At 40.5% G+C, this 18,605-nt stretch overlaps 1 protein-coding gene across 1 annotated transcript; it reads left to right on the top strand.

The window, feature by feature from the left end:
* The first annotated feature begins 7,972 nt into the window (after positions 1-7,972).
* LOC138048911 (uncharacterized) lies at positions 7,973-12,836 on the top strand. The gene is made up of 3 exons (XM_068895005.1): positions 7,973-9,164; positions 11,540-11,828; positions 12,102-12,836. The coding sequence occupies exons 1-3, from the start codon at positions 8,983-8,985 to the stop codon at positions 12,555-12,557; spliced, it is 927 nt and encodes a 308-aa protein (XP_068751106.1). The 5' UTR covers positions 7,973-8,982; the 3' UTR covers positions 12,558-12,836.
* The last annotated feature ends 5,769 nt before the right edge of the window (positions 12,837-18,605 follow it).

The following is an 18,605-nucleotide window of genomic DNA, read 5'->3' as shown; positions in this document are numbered from 1 at the left end:
TATTCCTAACAAAGTGCATTGGTTGACAGAGCCCAGCAGAGCAAAATTGGTGTGCTTTGAGCAGTACGTGTGACCTAAAACCACCAGGACAGACAGTCATGGTACCTTTTCAGGTTGAAGGTGGCTCACTGCGAAACAGGACACCAATGCTTTTTGAGCAGGCTGTACAATAGATGCAAGCCTGCCAGAAGACCTCCAATTGTCTCCGAAACTACTGACCCTGTCACGAGCCTCTCCACATCGGATAAATATTGCCCTCCACAACATAACGAAACACAAATAGTCCTTGGTCGGCTAACCCCACAGGAAGAGGGGGGGGGGGGGGGGGGGTTGTCTGCCGCTCCTTACATCAGTAAACTTGGTAAGATGACAGCCCTGCAGGTGAGACCATGACCAGTTTTTTCGTGCACAAGAGTTCCCCAGTATCCCCTATACAAGAAAGTGGTGCAAACGAAGCTGTCCCCTTGAACTAAAGGGGGATGGGACTCCCCTTGAGACACCAGACACAACACCAGTCCAGAAATCATATGCCTGTATACCTCGCCCATTGTACACCCAAGTCAAGCACTATATCGAAAACATCTTGCACAGAGGATGGATATCAAAGGCTCGATAGTACTATCCCTCCCCAGTCGTGGGTGTAATAAGGAAGAATATGGGGATTTAGGCCTGTGTGTTGATTATAGAGAATTGAATCGGAAAACCATCCCAGACTGGCACCCGCCTTTCCTTAGCAACCAAAGAAAACATCTCCAAATTGTAGGAAAGAAAAAGCCTAGATGTTGTTGTACGCCATCTTTGTCTTGATATTGTATTTTTGTTCAACGGAAAGCATGCATTGCTCATCTGTTGCGCCACCAGTGACACTTGCTCTAATCCGAAGACATTCCTGAAGGTGCACAGGTATCTTGAAGCTGCTGAGGAGGGAAAGGACTTTGAATAGTAGGGTTTAGGCCTGGCCAGGGATAGCCTAGCCAAAGAAATGTAGACCCTTTCCCTGACCACAAGGTTCATCGAATAACACGCTGCTTCTGTAGCTATTTTAGAGCAAAAGGGGGCCTAATGTAACAAGTCATTACAGCGAATCCCCAAGACGTCTCTTCTTGGTACCTGAGTTAGAGGTTCTGTCCTACAAGTGGGATGATGACTTTCATTTTTTTCGTGATGAACAGCTAGCAGAATTAGGATAACTTGAAATCCACTGCGAGTACCAGGTTTAGAGATTATCATGGTCGTTTTGGAATGCAACGGGGTCATGTGGCCAAGTGATAGGTTAGAGGACAAAAGTGTCATCTCCGGTAAAGTTTTTAGCCACGGTGATGTTATTTGTTTGCAAGAGAAACTACAACTAGGTTTGAGTCAACAGTGGGCTTTGTCGTATAACATGCACACACACCACATAAATGAGAGCCATGAACGGATACAAAATGTAAGTGGTTTTGCAGGAAGACTTAGTTTGAGATCAAAACCAAAGTTTAGCTAGTAATGCCAAAAAACGAGATCATATAGGCCTACTCTGGGACCTTAAGTCGCCCTGAGTCACCTTAATTCTTTAAACACAACACACCTTAAAATAAGCCTAAAACAACTGAGGATGAGTTAATTAACAAAGAAGTGGCAGATCAAGGGAGTGACCTTAATGTTATTGTCTGTCACTTGATTTCCTAAACAAAGAATAATGGGTGGGGCGGGGGATTGCCTCCCGTTACTTATTTAAAAAGGTGCTGATGAGCCTGGTGAACTCCTGCCATTAAACCCAAGAGGTCATGCAGCAGGAATCATGTAAATCCTGATTAAATATCTGTAACAAACCTCTTTTAACGTGGAATGCCGAAGGCATACCACGTCTTAAATCCGGGCTGGTGTCAAATTTAATTTTTTTTGTTGGTAGTCACAAATGTGCATACCCCACGGTTATTGAAATAAGCTCCGATCGGGTGAATTTACCTTTATACCCTTCAGTATATCCGAATTTCCCTGCCCTATTTAGATACTATATACTTGCCAGCGATCTTGCGCGCGCGTTAGACCACTCGGCCACCGCGACACAGTTCTGTTACAACGAGGAAAGCAATTATTTATTGTGGAATCTTTCCGCCGGCCATGATTGACACAGTATTAAAATATTCGATGATGTTTTTTCTATGAGAAAGACAAGCTTTAAAGGTAAGAAGAATTTTCTACGTTATTTCTAGATCTTGCTTCGTACGGATCAATTTTACTATGGGTAGTGTCGACCGACATATCGGCCGATATGTCGACCGACATGTCGGTCGATGGTCGGTCGATATGTCGGTCGATAGTCGACCGCTAGTCGACCGCCAGTCGGTCGATAGTAGACCGATATGGCGGTCGATAGCCGGCCGATAGTCGGCCGACTGTCGACCGATATATGTCGACCGATAGTCGGTCGATATATCGGTACACAGTCGGTCGATATTTGACCGACAATTCACTGATACTTTGCCGACACTCGGTCGACATTTGGCCGATGTTTCACCGATACTTCACTGTCATTTCATTCCCTAGTTCAACATCAAAATGTTTGATCACCAAACAATGTTTATGTTTGGTCGTCAAAAATTTCCCGTTAGGCAAGGGCTATAAGTCCGACTCTTTATTTTTAGTTGTTTGTTCATCACTTTTGAATCCCGTGGGAGTTTAGACGGCGGTGAACAGCTTTGGCTATAGATTTGAACCTGGAAAGGGGTTTGCGTTTAGAACTGTTCAAGTGTTCAACCGTTCAAGCACGGCATTTACTTGCCGATCCTTTAGAGTGTGGCCATTGTAATAGAGGAATGGTATGATAATCACGTGGATGGCTACCTTAGCTTTGGTGAGTCGGGTTTCTTTAGGCTAACTCTCTATAATCTTTCGAGTATCGACGACAAGGGAGGAAAAGAAGAGAGAGCCTGGATACGAGGTTGATGGTCACGCAGCATTTCATGTTTTACCCGTGATTTTTAACCGCGCGAAGCGAGCGCGGGTCATGTTCGACCCTTTATGTCGTGTGTCGGTGACTAGATTCATACCCCACGCAGCCAAAACTTAAAATCTGGATTGGACAATGGACTCTGGACGCTGGACTTTAAGAATTTTTTTACAAATAATTATTTTACCATAAAGAATACTTAAAGAGAAGTAGTGCCTCAAGTTACCAAAACTACAACTGTTAAAAAATATTATGATAAGCGCCTTCAAAAATGCTTCAACTTACCTATCCAGTACGAGGCAGATCACGCGGATCACGCGGTATGTGGATCAAGTAGCGTTTAGGGTTTATTTAATTGTTGACCTACTGAATATTCTGCGACTCTTCTAGTATTTATTTAATATAAAAATATATCCGGTTATTTAAACCGAGTACGGTAAGGCAGGTCACTGGTTGCGTTACACATGTGGAATGTCTTGACGTCAGCGAAATTGATACATATAATCACGCTACTTTTAACCGTTTCGCTTGAGAGTAGGAATAGTCTATTAAACTCTGATTCCCCGTGTATTCTTGTATTTTTGGTGAAAGGATTTTCCCTTGTCTTGCAATCGAAAGGAGTTCAGAAACGCAAGTACATGAAACGTGCCTTGACATGTTTACATTACTTCACTGATCAGGAAATTCCCATCATACTGAAGCGGGATAAACTACAGATTGCGTGGCAAAAGCAAAAACAGATTTATTAATTCCTTCGCTAGTGGTGGAAAGTAACGTTACTTCAAGGGTTATAATTCCATTTTTCATTTTCTTGGAAATTTTATTTTTAGTTTGATTTATTTAGTTTGATTTATTTTTAGTATTTGCGTTCTTTCATGAAGTTACATGTGCAAGGCCGGAGGTTTCAGATTTAGACCATTACGTCATCAGATATTACGTCATCAGCTGTCACGATTGCAAGTGATGGTGCAATCAGTCGAATACAATCAGTCGAATACATGTTTGTACTTGTTGTCGCTGTTGTCAGTTGGTGCAGATAGTGGTGTTTGGTGGTACGCATTTTAATTAATTTAATTACTATAGCTAGACCCACACCTTGTGCGGCCTAAACTGGAGTGTACTTCTGGTCCTTGGACTTATTATCACAAAGCTAAGACAATCTTTACTCCCCCAGCCTTTAAAAAAATTCATTAAAAATCAAAAATCGTTTCTCACAAAAAAAATCGTTTCTCACAAATCTAATATAATCTTTACTCCCCCAGCCTTTAAAAAATTCATTACAAGTCATTAACCCTTATTATCACAAAGCTAAAATAATTTTTACTCCTCCAGCCTTAAAAAAATTCATTAAAAATCATTAACCCTTATTATCACAAAGCTAATATAATTTTTACTCCCCCAGCCGGGTAAGGCAACTGAAACATATAAAAACAACAAAAATGAAGTCAAGAAGCTGAGGCTCTGTCGAAATCCTACAGTTACATATTTATGATCTACTGTTTGTTATAATAACCCCCTACATTTTGAAATAACCTATTGCTTTCAACAGAACGTCAAAGAAAATAATCCTAGTTAACAAACTTTTCGCCAGAGCCTCGCGAAAAATGATTAGGAGTAAAATTCGTCTTTTGGATAGAAAGGAAGGAGCTGCTTTTCCTCCTTCAATTCATTCAAGCGAGTTTTGAATTCTTTCAAAGCAGCCCTGCAACGACATTCAATAATCTTGGCGGATACTTTCCCTGTCTTCTCGCGCTCAGTCCCCACAATTCTTTCATATCTCCTGGGGTCCACGATCTTGAGCTCACACAGGCCAATGTAATCTCTTAACGTGTTCCGTGCGATGCCAAAGCGTCGCATAGCTTCTGTCAAGGAACAGCGATGTTTCTGTAAAACTCGGAGGACGCCTTTATATCTTTTATGAAAACCTTCCAGATTAGATCCTGATATCGGTAATTCTGAAAGAAAATGGAGTAGTTTAAGTTCAGTCATCGGTGAATGTAACCTTTTTTGTTTCTGAAATAATTTGCAAATGTTTGAAATGTTATATGGTAATTCTCTGACCCCACAATGGGTTTTGACTACGACATTTTATAAGGAAAATATCAATTCCCAGGGATAAGGTCATGTTTGGTCAACATGTCTTAGGGGTAAAATCAGGGATTGCTATCTCGCTTACGGTTTCCAGGAGAAAAATCTCACGTTTCTAGCTCTCAGGCTATCTTTTTAGGTTGCTTGCGAATAAATATCAATAAAGAAACCACTGTCATTCTGTATTGGTTGTCTAAAGCGATAAGAAAGGAAATCAAGATACCTACAGCTAAAAACTGGTATCTTTAAGGGTAAATTTAAAATGAACGACGAGCAACCCCGTCATTTGCATTAGAGAGTCCTCCCCCTGGGCATGCAAATTCGAGATTCGCATGGAGTTTTGCGCGCGAAATTGTCAATAGGATGCCGGTTCCAAAGTAGGATTATGACCCATTTTGCTGTCCTTCGCCAGTTCCCATAAAACACTCTTTCTAGCATATCTCGCGTTGTTTTTAAGATTTTGTAATTTTTGTCTAACTAAAGAGCCCCAATTTTTTTTGGGGAAAATTATGACCATATTTTGTTGACAGTAACCTTAATAGCAAGTCAAATACCCGAGGGAAAGTGTCATTGGATTCGACTTGTATATAAATCAGCTATGTTCCAGTTATTGTTCAGTCATGCACACGAACTAACCTTTAGTCTTTTTCTGAGCAAGCTCAGCTCCCTCTTCATCGTCTTCATCGTCTTCATCGTCTTCATCGTCTTCATCGTCTTCATCGTCTTCATCGTCTTCATCGTCTTCATCGTCTTTTGTTTCCTTTCCCCAATTACCGTCCTCCATAGGATCGACCTCCCCCATGTCAGTATCAGACTTTTGGCCATCGTCAGTGTCCACTTCAGTTGCAGCTGATTTTTGTTTACTCTTGCCCTTGCTAACCGACTCTACAAAAAAATATTGCATTTTCAGTTGCCTGTACGATATTATGATCGAATGAAATTATGAAATTATCGATTAAAAATACCTGATACGCTTAACGTTGCCATGTTTTCAACGCATGTTTTTGTATTCGAAAAAGTATATCGAACTTTGGGTCGGATCCATATAAGCGATAAGCGCTTAGTGAGAATTTCACTTTTTTGGGGGCGCGTCACTCAATCAGCGAAATAAAGCCGGCATTATTACAAAATTTGAGTCACAAAACCATTTCATAGTGAATACGCTTCGGCAGAAGCAGTTCAAAGACCACAGAAACATTTTAACGCGAAAGCGCTTGGTCAGAACAGTGTTCGAACTTTCGCGCGCGTGGTACACAAATAATTAGTCCAAAGAAAATCCGCCATTATAACAAACAGCGAATCACTCGAAAGGAAAAATGAAGCCGCCCTTATAATCCACAGCGAAGCGCTTAGCGCTTAGTCAGAATTTCACTTTTTTGTGACGCGTCATTCAATCAGCAAAATAAAGCCGCCATTAGGCACAAAACAATTTCATAGTGAAACCGTTTGGGCAGAATCAGTTTTTTTTTCAGTTGACCACGGAAGCATTTTAACGCGAAAGCGCTTGGTCAAACTTTCGCGCGCGTTGCACAGAAAGACAAAGTTGCAAAAAGTCGGAAAATTTACCAACCCACCCCCTGCTCGTCTATCTTTGTCATCCCCACTGGGCTACCATTTGGAGCAATTTGTCATTATCGATAATATGCCGACTGAATCCGATTTGACTCGAGTATTTTCGTAAGATTGAAAAGAAATTTTCAAATTTCAGCTGTATACACGTGCGTACGTGCGTATGTGGTATCTACACGCCCCTTGAGAATCTCTGTTCTACTCCGCGTCTTCGCATCGTTCACAACGAAGTTGCAGCCTGTGTACATCTCTACTGAATACTCTGTCTTTCTAGTGCGGATACTTTGCGCTCCATTTTGGCGTGCAACCATTCTGCGGTGAAAAGAAAATGCAACATTTGAAGTTTTGAGGAGGAGGGGCATAAGGATTTGCAGTAATCCGGTTTTTGGATTATTTTTAATGCGGTTTTGCAAACAATTTCTTTTAACTTGCGCTTTTGCAGTTTAACAAGACTATGCGGTTTTCGGTTTTCGTGCATAACTGTTTTCAGTAACGCATTCATGCGCGGTTTTGCATTTAGACTTTTCCATGCGGTTTTGCGGTTTTTTGGACAGCCCTTATGACTCCCCCGTTGAGCGATGTTGCAAGGTACGTCCACCCCAGAAACATCGCGCGCAACTTTTTCAAAGTAGAAAGATGGATGTAATAAAATGAAAAGAAATATTTTCCTGTTAAACAACGCCGAATTTCAAAACTTTTGATTTCTTAACAATGTTCACACCTTTTCCCCGCATCCGATTCCTGCTGACGTTCTCCCTTCCCTTTCTAGCGCCTGTCAGCAGGCGAAAATATAGTCGAAGCATCGAAATATAATGATAGTCTGACACCAAACCGCGCCAAATCATGACAAACATGATCCCAGTGCATAATTCAGAGATACTCTCGGACAAATGGGACCAGTAGCGTGGACAATAAACCGTGCAAAAAATGCTACATACCTTCAAGTTCTTTGATGCGTCTTTGCATGGCGGCGATCGTTTCCTGGTATTCCTCCTCCTTCTTTCTGTTGAGTTCTTCCGAGTTTTTCAATTGCTTCATAGCAGCCTGCAGGTCATTCTTGGCTTCTTTGAATTTCTTTTCGGGCACTGTCTTTTCTGGCCTCTTTTGTCCAGTTTTATTGCTTGTCCCACACCTGTAAATACAATAAAATACGAATGTAAGAAATAGGGCCTATTCATAATAGAGTTTATTAGTGGCGATCTATAATTTAGCTCCAATTATAGACTAGTTCCTCTGTTCATAATTCCACACACTGATAAATTTCGATGGAGTCCGGTCGTTTCGATACAAAGTCGTTTCGATACTGACAAGTCAAAGTCGATTCGATACGCATGTTAAGTCGACTCGATACAAACTCGCGTTACTTGAAGTCGTACTACAAATGACCAAACAAGCTTTCATTTCGATTGATGGCCATAGCCATCGATATTTTTTTCCAATCATCCATATATTTTACTGCATATACTATTTGCAAACAAAATCTACAATTAGGAATAGTTTGCTTACCATTCATCGTTACTTCCTTTACGTTTCTCACGGGCTGCTTGTGGCGGTGCTGGTTTCGATGTTGAAGTTTCGGTACTTCTGTCCGCCTTTTCGGGGGTCTCCAACGCCAAAACGCTGTTCACTATACTAGAATCATGGCACTCACAATAATTCACCGACACGCCGCAAAACTCGCATCGGTAAGGGCAGTTCATCAGAGTGTGGCCATCCGATAAACCACATATCATACATGTTTTTGTTCGTGAAGCCATAACGCGTTAATGTTCTCGAATACACCTAATGCAGCTGCATCGAATCTTTTTCCGCTGAGAGTTATATATATTTATCCCGTGTCGCTCTTGGGGTCGATATCATGGAGTGTGGGAAAGTGGCTTGTCTCCAAGAAAAATTCTTCTGTATGAATTCTCTCATTATAAAAAAGTGTAAAAGTGACACGGTTTAATTAGTTGCGCACTCTTCAAAGGACTTATCTCCCGCGCTAATTACTTTTTTGCCGCAAACTTGGGTGTTGGATTATGCGAACAAAGAACAGATGCAAAACTTATATACATTTTGCGTTTCCAGGTCGTAGTCAATTTTTCGTGTTATCAGTTTTTCCTCTGGGCCTGCAATACTGGACTTTTTTCATTGTACCTGATTGATTATGAAAATATTCAAAATACGTTTTGGTCATTGGCCTCGATCATGGTACACTAACAATGGGGATTTTTGCGACACGGTTCCCCTCGTCAGCGATCGCTGTTTGTGGTTTTAACTTTGATTAGAACCAAAGTCCTGCACACGCACGTGACGGGCTGTCATGCCGTTGCCGTTAGGAGTTTTGTTCTCAGCACATTCATTCAAAGTGATTCGAATTACATTGTATATCAAAAGCCAAGCTTCCTAAAATGCCCAACTTTTTTAGGGAAGTTCTTTGTCCCCTTATTTTTGCAACAAGCAGTAGAGGAAAACTCCGCCTTATAAATTGGTTGCAAAGGAACAGACTACTGAAAAGAAATGTCAACTGCGGGAATTGTAGGAATGCAATGCGCCTCATTCGCCACCCGCGCAATGGGGACGGATACATTTGGTAAGTAATTTCAATTCCAATTTACATACCGTAAACTGCCGCTTACAAGTCCAGGGCTTATACCTGTTCGCAAGGGGTTTTGGATGGGCTAGTTTATAAATGGATGGGTTATATCCCGATGGACGTATAAGCGGACTAAAAAAAATGTTTCCAAATGAGCAATAAGGCTGTTGATCGAAATATGTTTTTAGTCTACTTCTTTTAAATGAAGCCTTAAAATGCTCAATACTGCTAAAAATTATAATCTTTCCTTTTGTTTTGTAGTGGCCATTTTGAATTTTAAATGCGCCACGCGCTGGTCTGGGAGCGAATTAATTATGCGCGGTCAGATGGTGCTATGTCTGGAACCGAGAAATATTCGGAAACGCTCGGTCGGTCGTAACCTTTATATTTTTGACAAGGGGTGCAACTTCAAGCTTTCATGGTCGTGTGTCTCTGCCAGTTGGGGTACACGGAAGTAGAATCGCATTGTATAACCGGAAGTAAAAGCGAAAGAGCCGGAAGTCGAGGTAAAATCACCGAGGAAGTCCCTAAAGAAACTTAACTCCGAAAAGGCACTTTTAAAAAAAAGGGAAAGTCGTATTTTTATTATTTTGGTAACAACTTTTCAAGCAACTTCGAAGACAGCTTTCATTAAAAAAAAATTCATCGATGATTCTCATATCTGATTCACAACTTTACTCTAGCTTGATATAAAAGAAAGTGTTCAAGTTCAAAATATAAAATAAGCAAATTCTCCAAGTGCTGTGATCGTCGTTCATGTTCCGTTAAAAATGAACAGGAAGAATTCGTCTTCCCCACGTTCACCGTTTTGCATATTGGGTATGACCATGAATCGTTCTGCTGAATAGCTATTGTTCTGTTCATTAAGGCCTTTGTTGAGCGAGAGCTAAACAACAGCAACGAAAACATCGGGAAACAAAAGGCCTAATTATAGCAGAGCAACATCTATGCAGTTGCACGTGCGTTCTTCATTTTTGTACATTTCCCCGCATTCACATGGTTAATTTGTTTCCGTAACAAAATCAAGTAAACTTCCGGAATTGAACAGACCTAATTCCGGAATAATAAAGAGCCAATCAGAACAAACAATCTTATTCACTTCCGCTTTACACATGTCAATCAAGCATTTGAAATTCTTACTTCCGTGTACCCCAACTGGCCGAAGCATGCGACCAAATCAAAGATTTTGAAACGACGCATCAATATTGCACAGCTAGAAACATTCAGACAAAATAGAGTTGTTCCGCATAAGATGCAAATTTCCACTTTGTTACTGTAGGCATACAAATTAGACCGGCACTTTGTGACTGGCATTCTAGATCACGCCTTATTGTGTTTAAAGACAAAGAACTGCATTGTCTTCAAACACAATTAAGACGTGATCGAGAACGCCGGTCACAAGGTGCCGGTTTAATTTGCATGCCTAAAGTCACAAAGTGGAAATTTGCATCTTGTGCGGAACAACTCTAATAAGTTACAGGATAATTAGTTCAACCTTTGGTCCTTCTGCCTTCAAATTTTTGTTCAATTTGTAGAGATATTTGTCTTCGTATTCATGAGAAATTCGAAGGGCTAAAAAGAGTTTCACCCCTTGTCAAAAATATAAAGGTTACGACCGACCGAGCGTTTCCGAAGATTTCTCGGTTCCAGACATCGCACCATCTGACCGCGCATAATTAATTCGCTCCCAGACCAGCGCGTCGCGCATTTAAAATTCAAAATGGCCAATACAAAACAAAAGGAAAGATTATAATTTTTATTTTTTCCTCAAAAACGATGTGAGGGCTCCCTGTGATATAAATACTCAAACAACGTGATAGAAAATTTTTTTTTTGTGAAACTTTAAACGTTCACAAAACGCTTTCGTGTTCTGCAGGGTGTGGTTGAAGTCACTGGAAGCAGAAAACTTGAAAAAGGCCTTGTAATTCTAGGATATTTCATGAATATTGCTATCGAGGAAATTAGAAACAAACCCGTACGACTTTGAAGAACATTCACGTATACGTCTCATATATCGTACCGGCAAGTACTGAACCTCTTTTTTCGGAGAGGGGGGGGGGGGGGGGGGCGCTTATTTGAAGGGGGCGGTTATTTAAAATTTTAAGCCTTTGGAGGGCCGCAGTAATTCGAATCGAGGCGCTTATTGGAAGCTGGGCTCTAATTAGAGCATTAGCGGTAACCGGATGGGCTTATAAGCGGCAGTTTACGGTATTTTCCCTGCCGACCTGAGCTAAAATTCGATAGCTTTCAACTATTTCAGACCATTTGGGCTTCAAACTCACAACGAACACCCTATTTCAGAACAAAATGGTTAAAAACTATACCCTTGGAACCGAACATACCTATATAGCTTAAACTTTACTTTTCAACAGGAGATGTCACCGTTGTCGACGCTCTTCGTCTGTGAGAGTACATTCGTATTTCTATGGAAGCAAAATTTCAATCGCAAGGCAGTTGCAATTTCTCTGGAAATGGGCGCACAAGTGTTCGCTACGAATGATGGAAATTGAAGGAACGGCCTCACAGAAAGTTTTAGTCAAGTTCGCACGGAAGTGTCGGCAAGTTGCATGGGAAGCATTGCTGCGCCACCCGATTCCACAGTTAGGCGGACCAGGTGTCATTGTGCAGATCGACGAATCAAAGTTTAATCACAAGTCCAAGGTAAGAAAATAGGAAGTATGGCCTTCCAGTGGTTCGAATCACTGTGCTTAAGCCTTAGCCGCCTAACAACTAGTCTACTGCTTACAAAATAAAAATCTCACTCACAGTACTTCTACGCTACTGAACAGTACTGTTCTCGGTCTGAAGCCGGACTGAGCGCGTCGTATCACCTCCGTCACCTCCTATCTTTAATGTACCGTATTTCCAATGATTCTTTTCATAATATTTCATAATATTTTAATTCATGGAGCTGTAATTGTTATTCCTTTGCAGTTTCACAGGGGGCGTCGGCCTCAAAGAGAAAGATGGGTACTGGGGTTGTTTGATACACAGTATGCTCCAGCCCGACCATACCTACAGCTGGTAAGGCGACGCAATGCGGCGACTCTTTTGCGTATTATTCAACGGAAGGTTCAGCCTGGCTCCATAGTGCACACGGACCAGTGGGCGGCATATCGGCAACTCCAGAGAAGACTCGGCTTACAACACGGGGCGGTGAATCATTCTCTACATTTTGTCGATCCAGTAACCGGAGTCCATACACAGAATGCTGAAAGCAACTGGTGTACGGCAAAGGAAAAATTTAAGAAAATGAAGGGAAACACAAACCCTGACTTTCTCATTGAATACCTTCAGGAATTCACGTGGCGAAGGTGGTATGGTGAGCCTCACCCAAATGGATGCTTTCGAAGGCTGCTCGATGACATTGCTGAACAGTATCCCCTTTAAGGGAATCAGTCAATACCATTGTACAACACACAGCAAACAAAGATCGTCTCTTTCTGCTACCATCATCCCACACCCTCAAAGTAGGCTTGGTTCCATACCCCCACCCCGTTGAAAACATTTTTGTTGGTTATTTTACTTGTCAGAATAAATTTTTATTGGTTCAATTGAAACGGTCTCAGAATGTTTGCTATTGAAGAGATACAATTCAGCCAGTTCCTAACCCTAAATCTCTGGTCTCAGACTAAACAATAAAAAAACACAGAAGCTCTTTGGATAGGCTTCCAGCATTGGAAACGACCAAATAAGGCGAAAACTTTAGGGTTATGGTTAGTCAGTAATAAGGCTCAAACGTTTATTAAAGCAGCCCATGAATTTAGTCACAGACAAAATCAGACTTATAATTGATAATAATGATAAATTTCTTTCAAACTTACTGTGTTTAAAATATGAAACGGCAAACATTTTTGGCTAATTGCTTATGTTTTTGTTTTACGCAACCTGAAATTCCATCACGAATGATACGTCGCTCAGAGTCGCTCTTTGCGTCAGTTTGCGTGGTGAAATAGTTACTACACTATTAGTTATAGTGTTACGCACTTTATATATATATTTTTTATGTATTTTTTACAGACACTATTAACAAAAAATGTAATGTGTGTTAAAGTAAAGTGAGACTAAAATAGAGCTGCCAAGGTGCGATAATACTTCGGGTGTGTTACTTATGCAGTCGCTATTCCTTTTTGAATTTCAAGGTTTTCTTTGATAGATAGTAGCTTTGAAACTCTAAAAAATCGCCGCGAAGGCTTGTAATTTAGTGCCACGGCAGCCGCAAATTCTCCCTACGCAAATACGCAAGGGCGTACCTGACAGAGTAGAAAAATAATATAAAAATGATATCACAAATAAAAAAGAAGAAAATAAAAGCTAAGCACAATTCGCCTCAGCTCGTTTAATTCCATCTTTCAGTGAAGGTTTTCATGTGTTTCTAAGTGAATTTAAAATTAACCTCTCTAGATGGCTTCAGAGGACTCATAGCCGGCCAATGGTTGAAAATGCTATTTCGCAGGCCTCGATGGAAACCTAGATTCTTACTCTGAATTTTAATTAGCCGCCAATATATTTCTAATCCTTTATCAACCAACGTGTGTTGCAGAGCAAAGTTCCACAAATATTTCAAGCCTTAAAACGGCACTTTGCTGATGTTGTTTTCAGTTTAATGTTTGGCAGTAAAACTTTACGTACTTCTCAGCTATTAGCTAATTTTGCAGATCTCATGTTAAAAAACGCTTCATTCTCGGCCGCTGAACAATTCTCAGTAAACTCCATACAGGACTTTACGTCGGACAAAAAAAAAAAAAGCGATACCGATTGACTACTGACACTCGGCCGATAGACCACTGACACTTCACCGATATTCCACCGACACTTGGCCGATATTTCACCGAGACACGACATTGCCTCTGTCGGTCGAGAGTCGGTCGTCATGTTGACCACCACGCAATTTTTTGTCGGCCGACTGTCGGCCGACTATCGACCGCCATATCGGTCTACTATCGACCGACTGGCGGTCGACTAGCGGTCGACTATCGACCGACATATCGACCGACCGTCGACCGACATGTCGGTCGACAGATCGGCCGATATGTCGGTCGACACTACCCATAGTAAAATTGATCCCTTCGTACTTATACTTGTGTGTTCCGCTGTGAACATTACGGTATTTCGCACAGAACGAATACGTCATTAGAAGTATTTTGCATGGCACGAATACTCAAACATTTCTTGGGAACCGCTTTGTTCAGCCGTTTTGACGTAGAAAGAAAATAAGAGAATAGCTTTCAACGGCCAAACAAAATAAAAAATGAAATCAAGTCTTAAAAAAACGAATTACTGATGTCCGTAAGGGGGACTTCGCAGCGGTCCCCCATCCAAGTACTAACCTCATTCGGAGGAGCTTAACTTAAGCTGACACCTGGGCTAACATCAACGATTGAGATCTTTGTGTTAAATTCGCACATGTATCTTGTCGAACTTAATTAAAACTTGAAAGAAAAAAAGTAAACTAACAAAAACCCAGTGTCTTGCCGTCATTTTGTCACAGATGCATCCTTTGTTTCGTGAGTTGTCATTAGGGCCGTTTATACGAGCGAAAATAAGCCGCGGCTTACGTAAGCCGCGAACAGCCTGTATAAATGGTACAAAATCTACGTTCACGGCTTTCTCAAGCCGCCGCTTATCCTGGCCGGGGAGTTTATACTCGTATAAATAGTTCCTTTCGCGGCTTACGTAAGCCGCAGAGTTGGCCGCGGCTTATTTTCTCTCGTATAAACGGTCCTAATATTAAACACGCAAGGTAACTTGATCACAGGCGGCCGCTAAAATCGATGTCACTTTCGATTTTGTGATTTTGCTTGTACGACCAAAAGTACGATAGAGAAATTGAACTCAGATTGAACGTACAAAAATCTCCCGAAATGTTTTTCGCTGATGGTAACTTATATTATATTCGTGGTACAAAATTTATGATGTCTTCATCTCGCAAATTGTCTTATTCTCGATCGACACTTCCTAAAAGTTCCTTCTGCTCTCCTTAAAAACTACATATCATTGTTTATTTACTTTTGCGTCAATATTTGTTTTGCATACATGTAAGGCAGGCTAACAAAACCTGTACCTTGCTGAGTTCGCATTTTTGGGCATTAAGATAGAATTTTTGGTCGTATGTTCGTGACAGCAAGTTGCATCTTTTGACGTCTCCCATCCAGTTACTAACCCCGCCGGAAAGGGCTTGACTTCAATGTAAATTGGCTTTGGAAAGCTGTCAGAAGACAAAGCCAATTTACATTGAAGTCAAGCCCTTTCCGGCGGGGTTAGTAACTGGATGGGAGATGTCAAAAGATGCAACTTGCCGTCACGAACATACGACCAAAAATTCTATTTTAAGAGTACACGCTTAAGCTTGTGGTGAAAAAGAAGTTGTAAATGATCAACTTGTCAGCCTTGAAGCTAAATGTTTCTCGATTTGCTTTTATTTTCTTCAATCGTTCTGTGTTAAGTAGTTTACTGAACCACATGTCTTCACAGGGGGTATCTAGCAAAGATATCTACCATGACACTGTAATGATTTACGATACCAAAACAATATCGTGTACCACAATTGTTAGTTATGTGTCGATCAGACCGAATCTTCATCATCCTCCCTGGTAAACCACAGGCATTACCCTACCCTCTGTGCCAGAACAGTGTCGGCTGTTTTTCTTAAACAACCGAAACTGTTCTGTGCTTGCCCCTTACGGCACTGACAAAAGTACCGTACGTTAGTACATGGGTACTTGAGCGTAGCCATTGGCCGAGAAACTAATCTTAGCCAAAAGGCAGAAAAGCGATCAGGACACAGGAAAACTTAGGTAAAAAACATAGTGGAGATATGGGATTTTTGGCTGGGGGGGGGGGGGGGGGGGGACAAAGGAGATACGGGATATTTTTTAAAGTAGGAGCGCATTGCGTACGTGTGGTAGTGCAGTAACTAGACAGTGTTACCTCGAGAAGTGACCACTAAGGTTTTTTGTTTTCGTGTTTGATAGTTTTTTGTTCAGCTCGAGTGTAGAATCATGACAAACTTTTGTAGTTTGTGAGAACTATTTACCACTTGTAGCTTTTGTTGAGTTTTGAATCGATAATAGAAAGAGTTTTGACGATTTCAACCTAGACTGGACTACTGGATTTAAGCTTTTTCCTTGACGAGATTTTAAGTTCTTGTGAAACATTTGGTACCAAGTTACTCTAATACTGAAATCAAGATTATGGAATTGTAAAACTAGAACTTTGGACTGGACTATAGAACGCGCAATTACGGAATATTACATTTTTGAGCATTCTGAGAAATGGAGTTCACATGTTGTCTTCTTGTCTTCGCCACGGCAGATTTAGACAGTTTGCAAGAAACTAAACCAGGATTACGGAACCGGAATTCGAATACATGGCCCGGTTGTTCGAAAGCCGATTACCTTAATCCAGGATTAGCGTAAACTTTTGTTTCATGTTTTCAACTTTTTGGTGAAAGTTTCCTTTGCTTATTGACTTCTTCTAATGTAAAGTTTCAGGGAATATCAGCCTTGAACAGCATTTGGGAGTAGAGAATAAAACTCGTTTGCTCATTTTTAACCTGAGATTAGCATTAATCGGCTTTTGAACAACTGGCCCAGGATGATAAGTTGTTGAACTGTGATCTGTAATAAGTTTTTCGGATGATTTAAGGCTGATCTTGTAATTTCTGGATTAACGTATTTAAGGAAGGAAGTAAAACTGTAGGATTTAAATAAAGTCTCATTCCAAAAAATAAATAAATGAAAGATCCCGTATCCCGAGAACCCGCTAATAGGGCTTCCTTGTTTGCATTTGCAAATTTAGTAACATTAATAATGAGTTTTTACAACAGACAACTTCAAGATATATTACAGATGTATCTTTCTGGTAATCTCTCGACATTTTCCGAAGTTTACCTGTACTTGAAGTTCACTGTAAGTGGACAATTTTTGTCAACTGTTTGCGCATTTCACGGATACGCCTTTGGAGGCGTCTTGTTTAAACTTTACTTTGCAACATGTAGCTGTAATGGCGACACCACATACAAGATTGTAGTCTCCGCGAATTTTATTTTTCGAAAGATTTTATGCCATTTGCTTGTTACAAAAACACGTATTAAACATGAAAGCCTCTAAAAAAGTCTTAACCTATTAATTCCTCACCCTTATGAGGAACAGTGGTACGATGCCTCAAAATATTTGCAATTTTAAATAACAAATATAACAGATAAAATAACCAAACAAATTTAAGTATAGGTAATCACATGATTTCGAGAGCAATTTGGAATAAATAAGCACAAGTAATTTTTTTCAAATACAACCAAAACTGCGCGAGCCCGTAGGGTGAGTGCAATTTGTAGTCTTTGAAAAATTTACAATTGCTTATTTACATGTTGTATTCCAATTGCACGCGAAAAAAGATCTGATTAATTAATAATATACATACATGGACGTAGAAATTTGACATGGTTAGGCAAAAGAAAATCATATCACGCAATCAGGGAAAAATTGCCCTCTAAATTGTGCCATCCAGGGTGCACGCTTGATTTGATAGATGAATTCACAGCAAAAGTTAAATTAATGTGTCAGGCAAGTAAACCACGGGGCCAGACATCCGCATAAATTCACGTGTAGGGCAGGTAAAGGAATAAAAATGGCAACCGTACCACAAAAGCTTGCAGTATTCTTCCTTTAAAACGTCATTGTGCCGATCGATCGCATAGAAATGCCTTATCATGTAACTTTTAGCTTTGGGCTTTGCATGTACCTTGACTCAAGCGACTTGACTCAAGCTATTAACGCGAGTCCACATATAGAGACATGGACACTAGCGACTGGGAGAATCAAAATGGCGGACAAAACATTTCGACTGTGTTGTAACTTGTAAGATTCTGATTGTTGTTGATGATGATGGAGGAGGAGCCTATAAAGTGTCAATGACCAAGGAAAAAACGTTTCATTGAGAAAGACCTTGGCATATACGGTACTCCCTAGGGTATATTGGAGTGTTCTGAAAGAGAAGAACATTTATTGGTTGGGTTCCCGAAAAGGAACAACCATTGTTTGATGCCATTGGAATGGTGTTTAATTTACCAAACTTTCGTTGAAAAATGCAGGAATCTTGCAGATAAGTTTAGTAAGATAACAATAATTATTTGCTCTCATTTGCGAAATAGTTTGTGCTTAAATAGTTTGGTTTCCTTCTTGTTTATTTTTGCATTGTTGACATTATGAATTTTGAGGGATCCCAATTCTCTATAATAGTCTTGTTTAAATGATGACTTTCGTTTGATGAATAAATAAATAAGTTTTGTAGCTACCAGAAAAAAATCATTGCAATACACTGTAACTTTAATTGGATTTAACCACAGGTACCCCAAGCTCGATAAATGAGCATATATAGAGGAACCGGCTTGCTCCCTCTATTTATAGTATATATATAGGGAGCAAACCGGTTCCTCTA

This window comes from Montipora capricornis, chromosome 5 (assembly GCF_036669925.1).
Source record: "Montipora capricornis isolate CH-2021 chromosome 5, ASM3666992v2, whole genome shotgun sequence".
Taxonomy (NCBI): domain Eukaryota; kingdom Metazoa; phylum Cnidaria; class Anthozoa; order Scleractinia; family Acroporidae; genus Montipora; species Montipora capricornis.
This window is presented reverse-complemented; position numbering and strand designations above follow the sequence as displayed.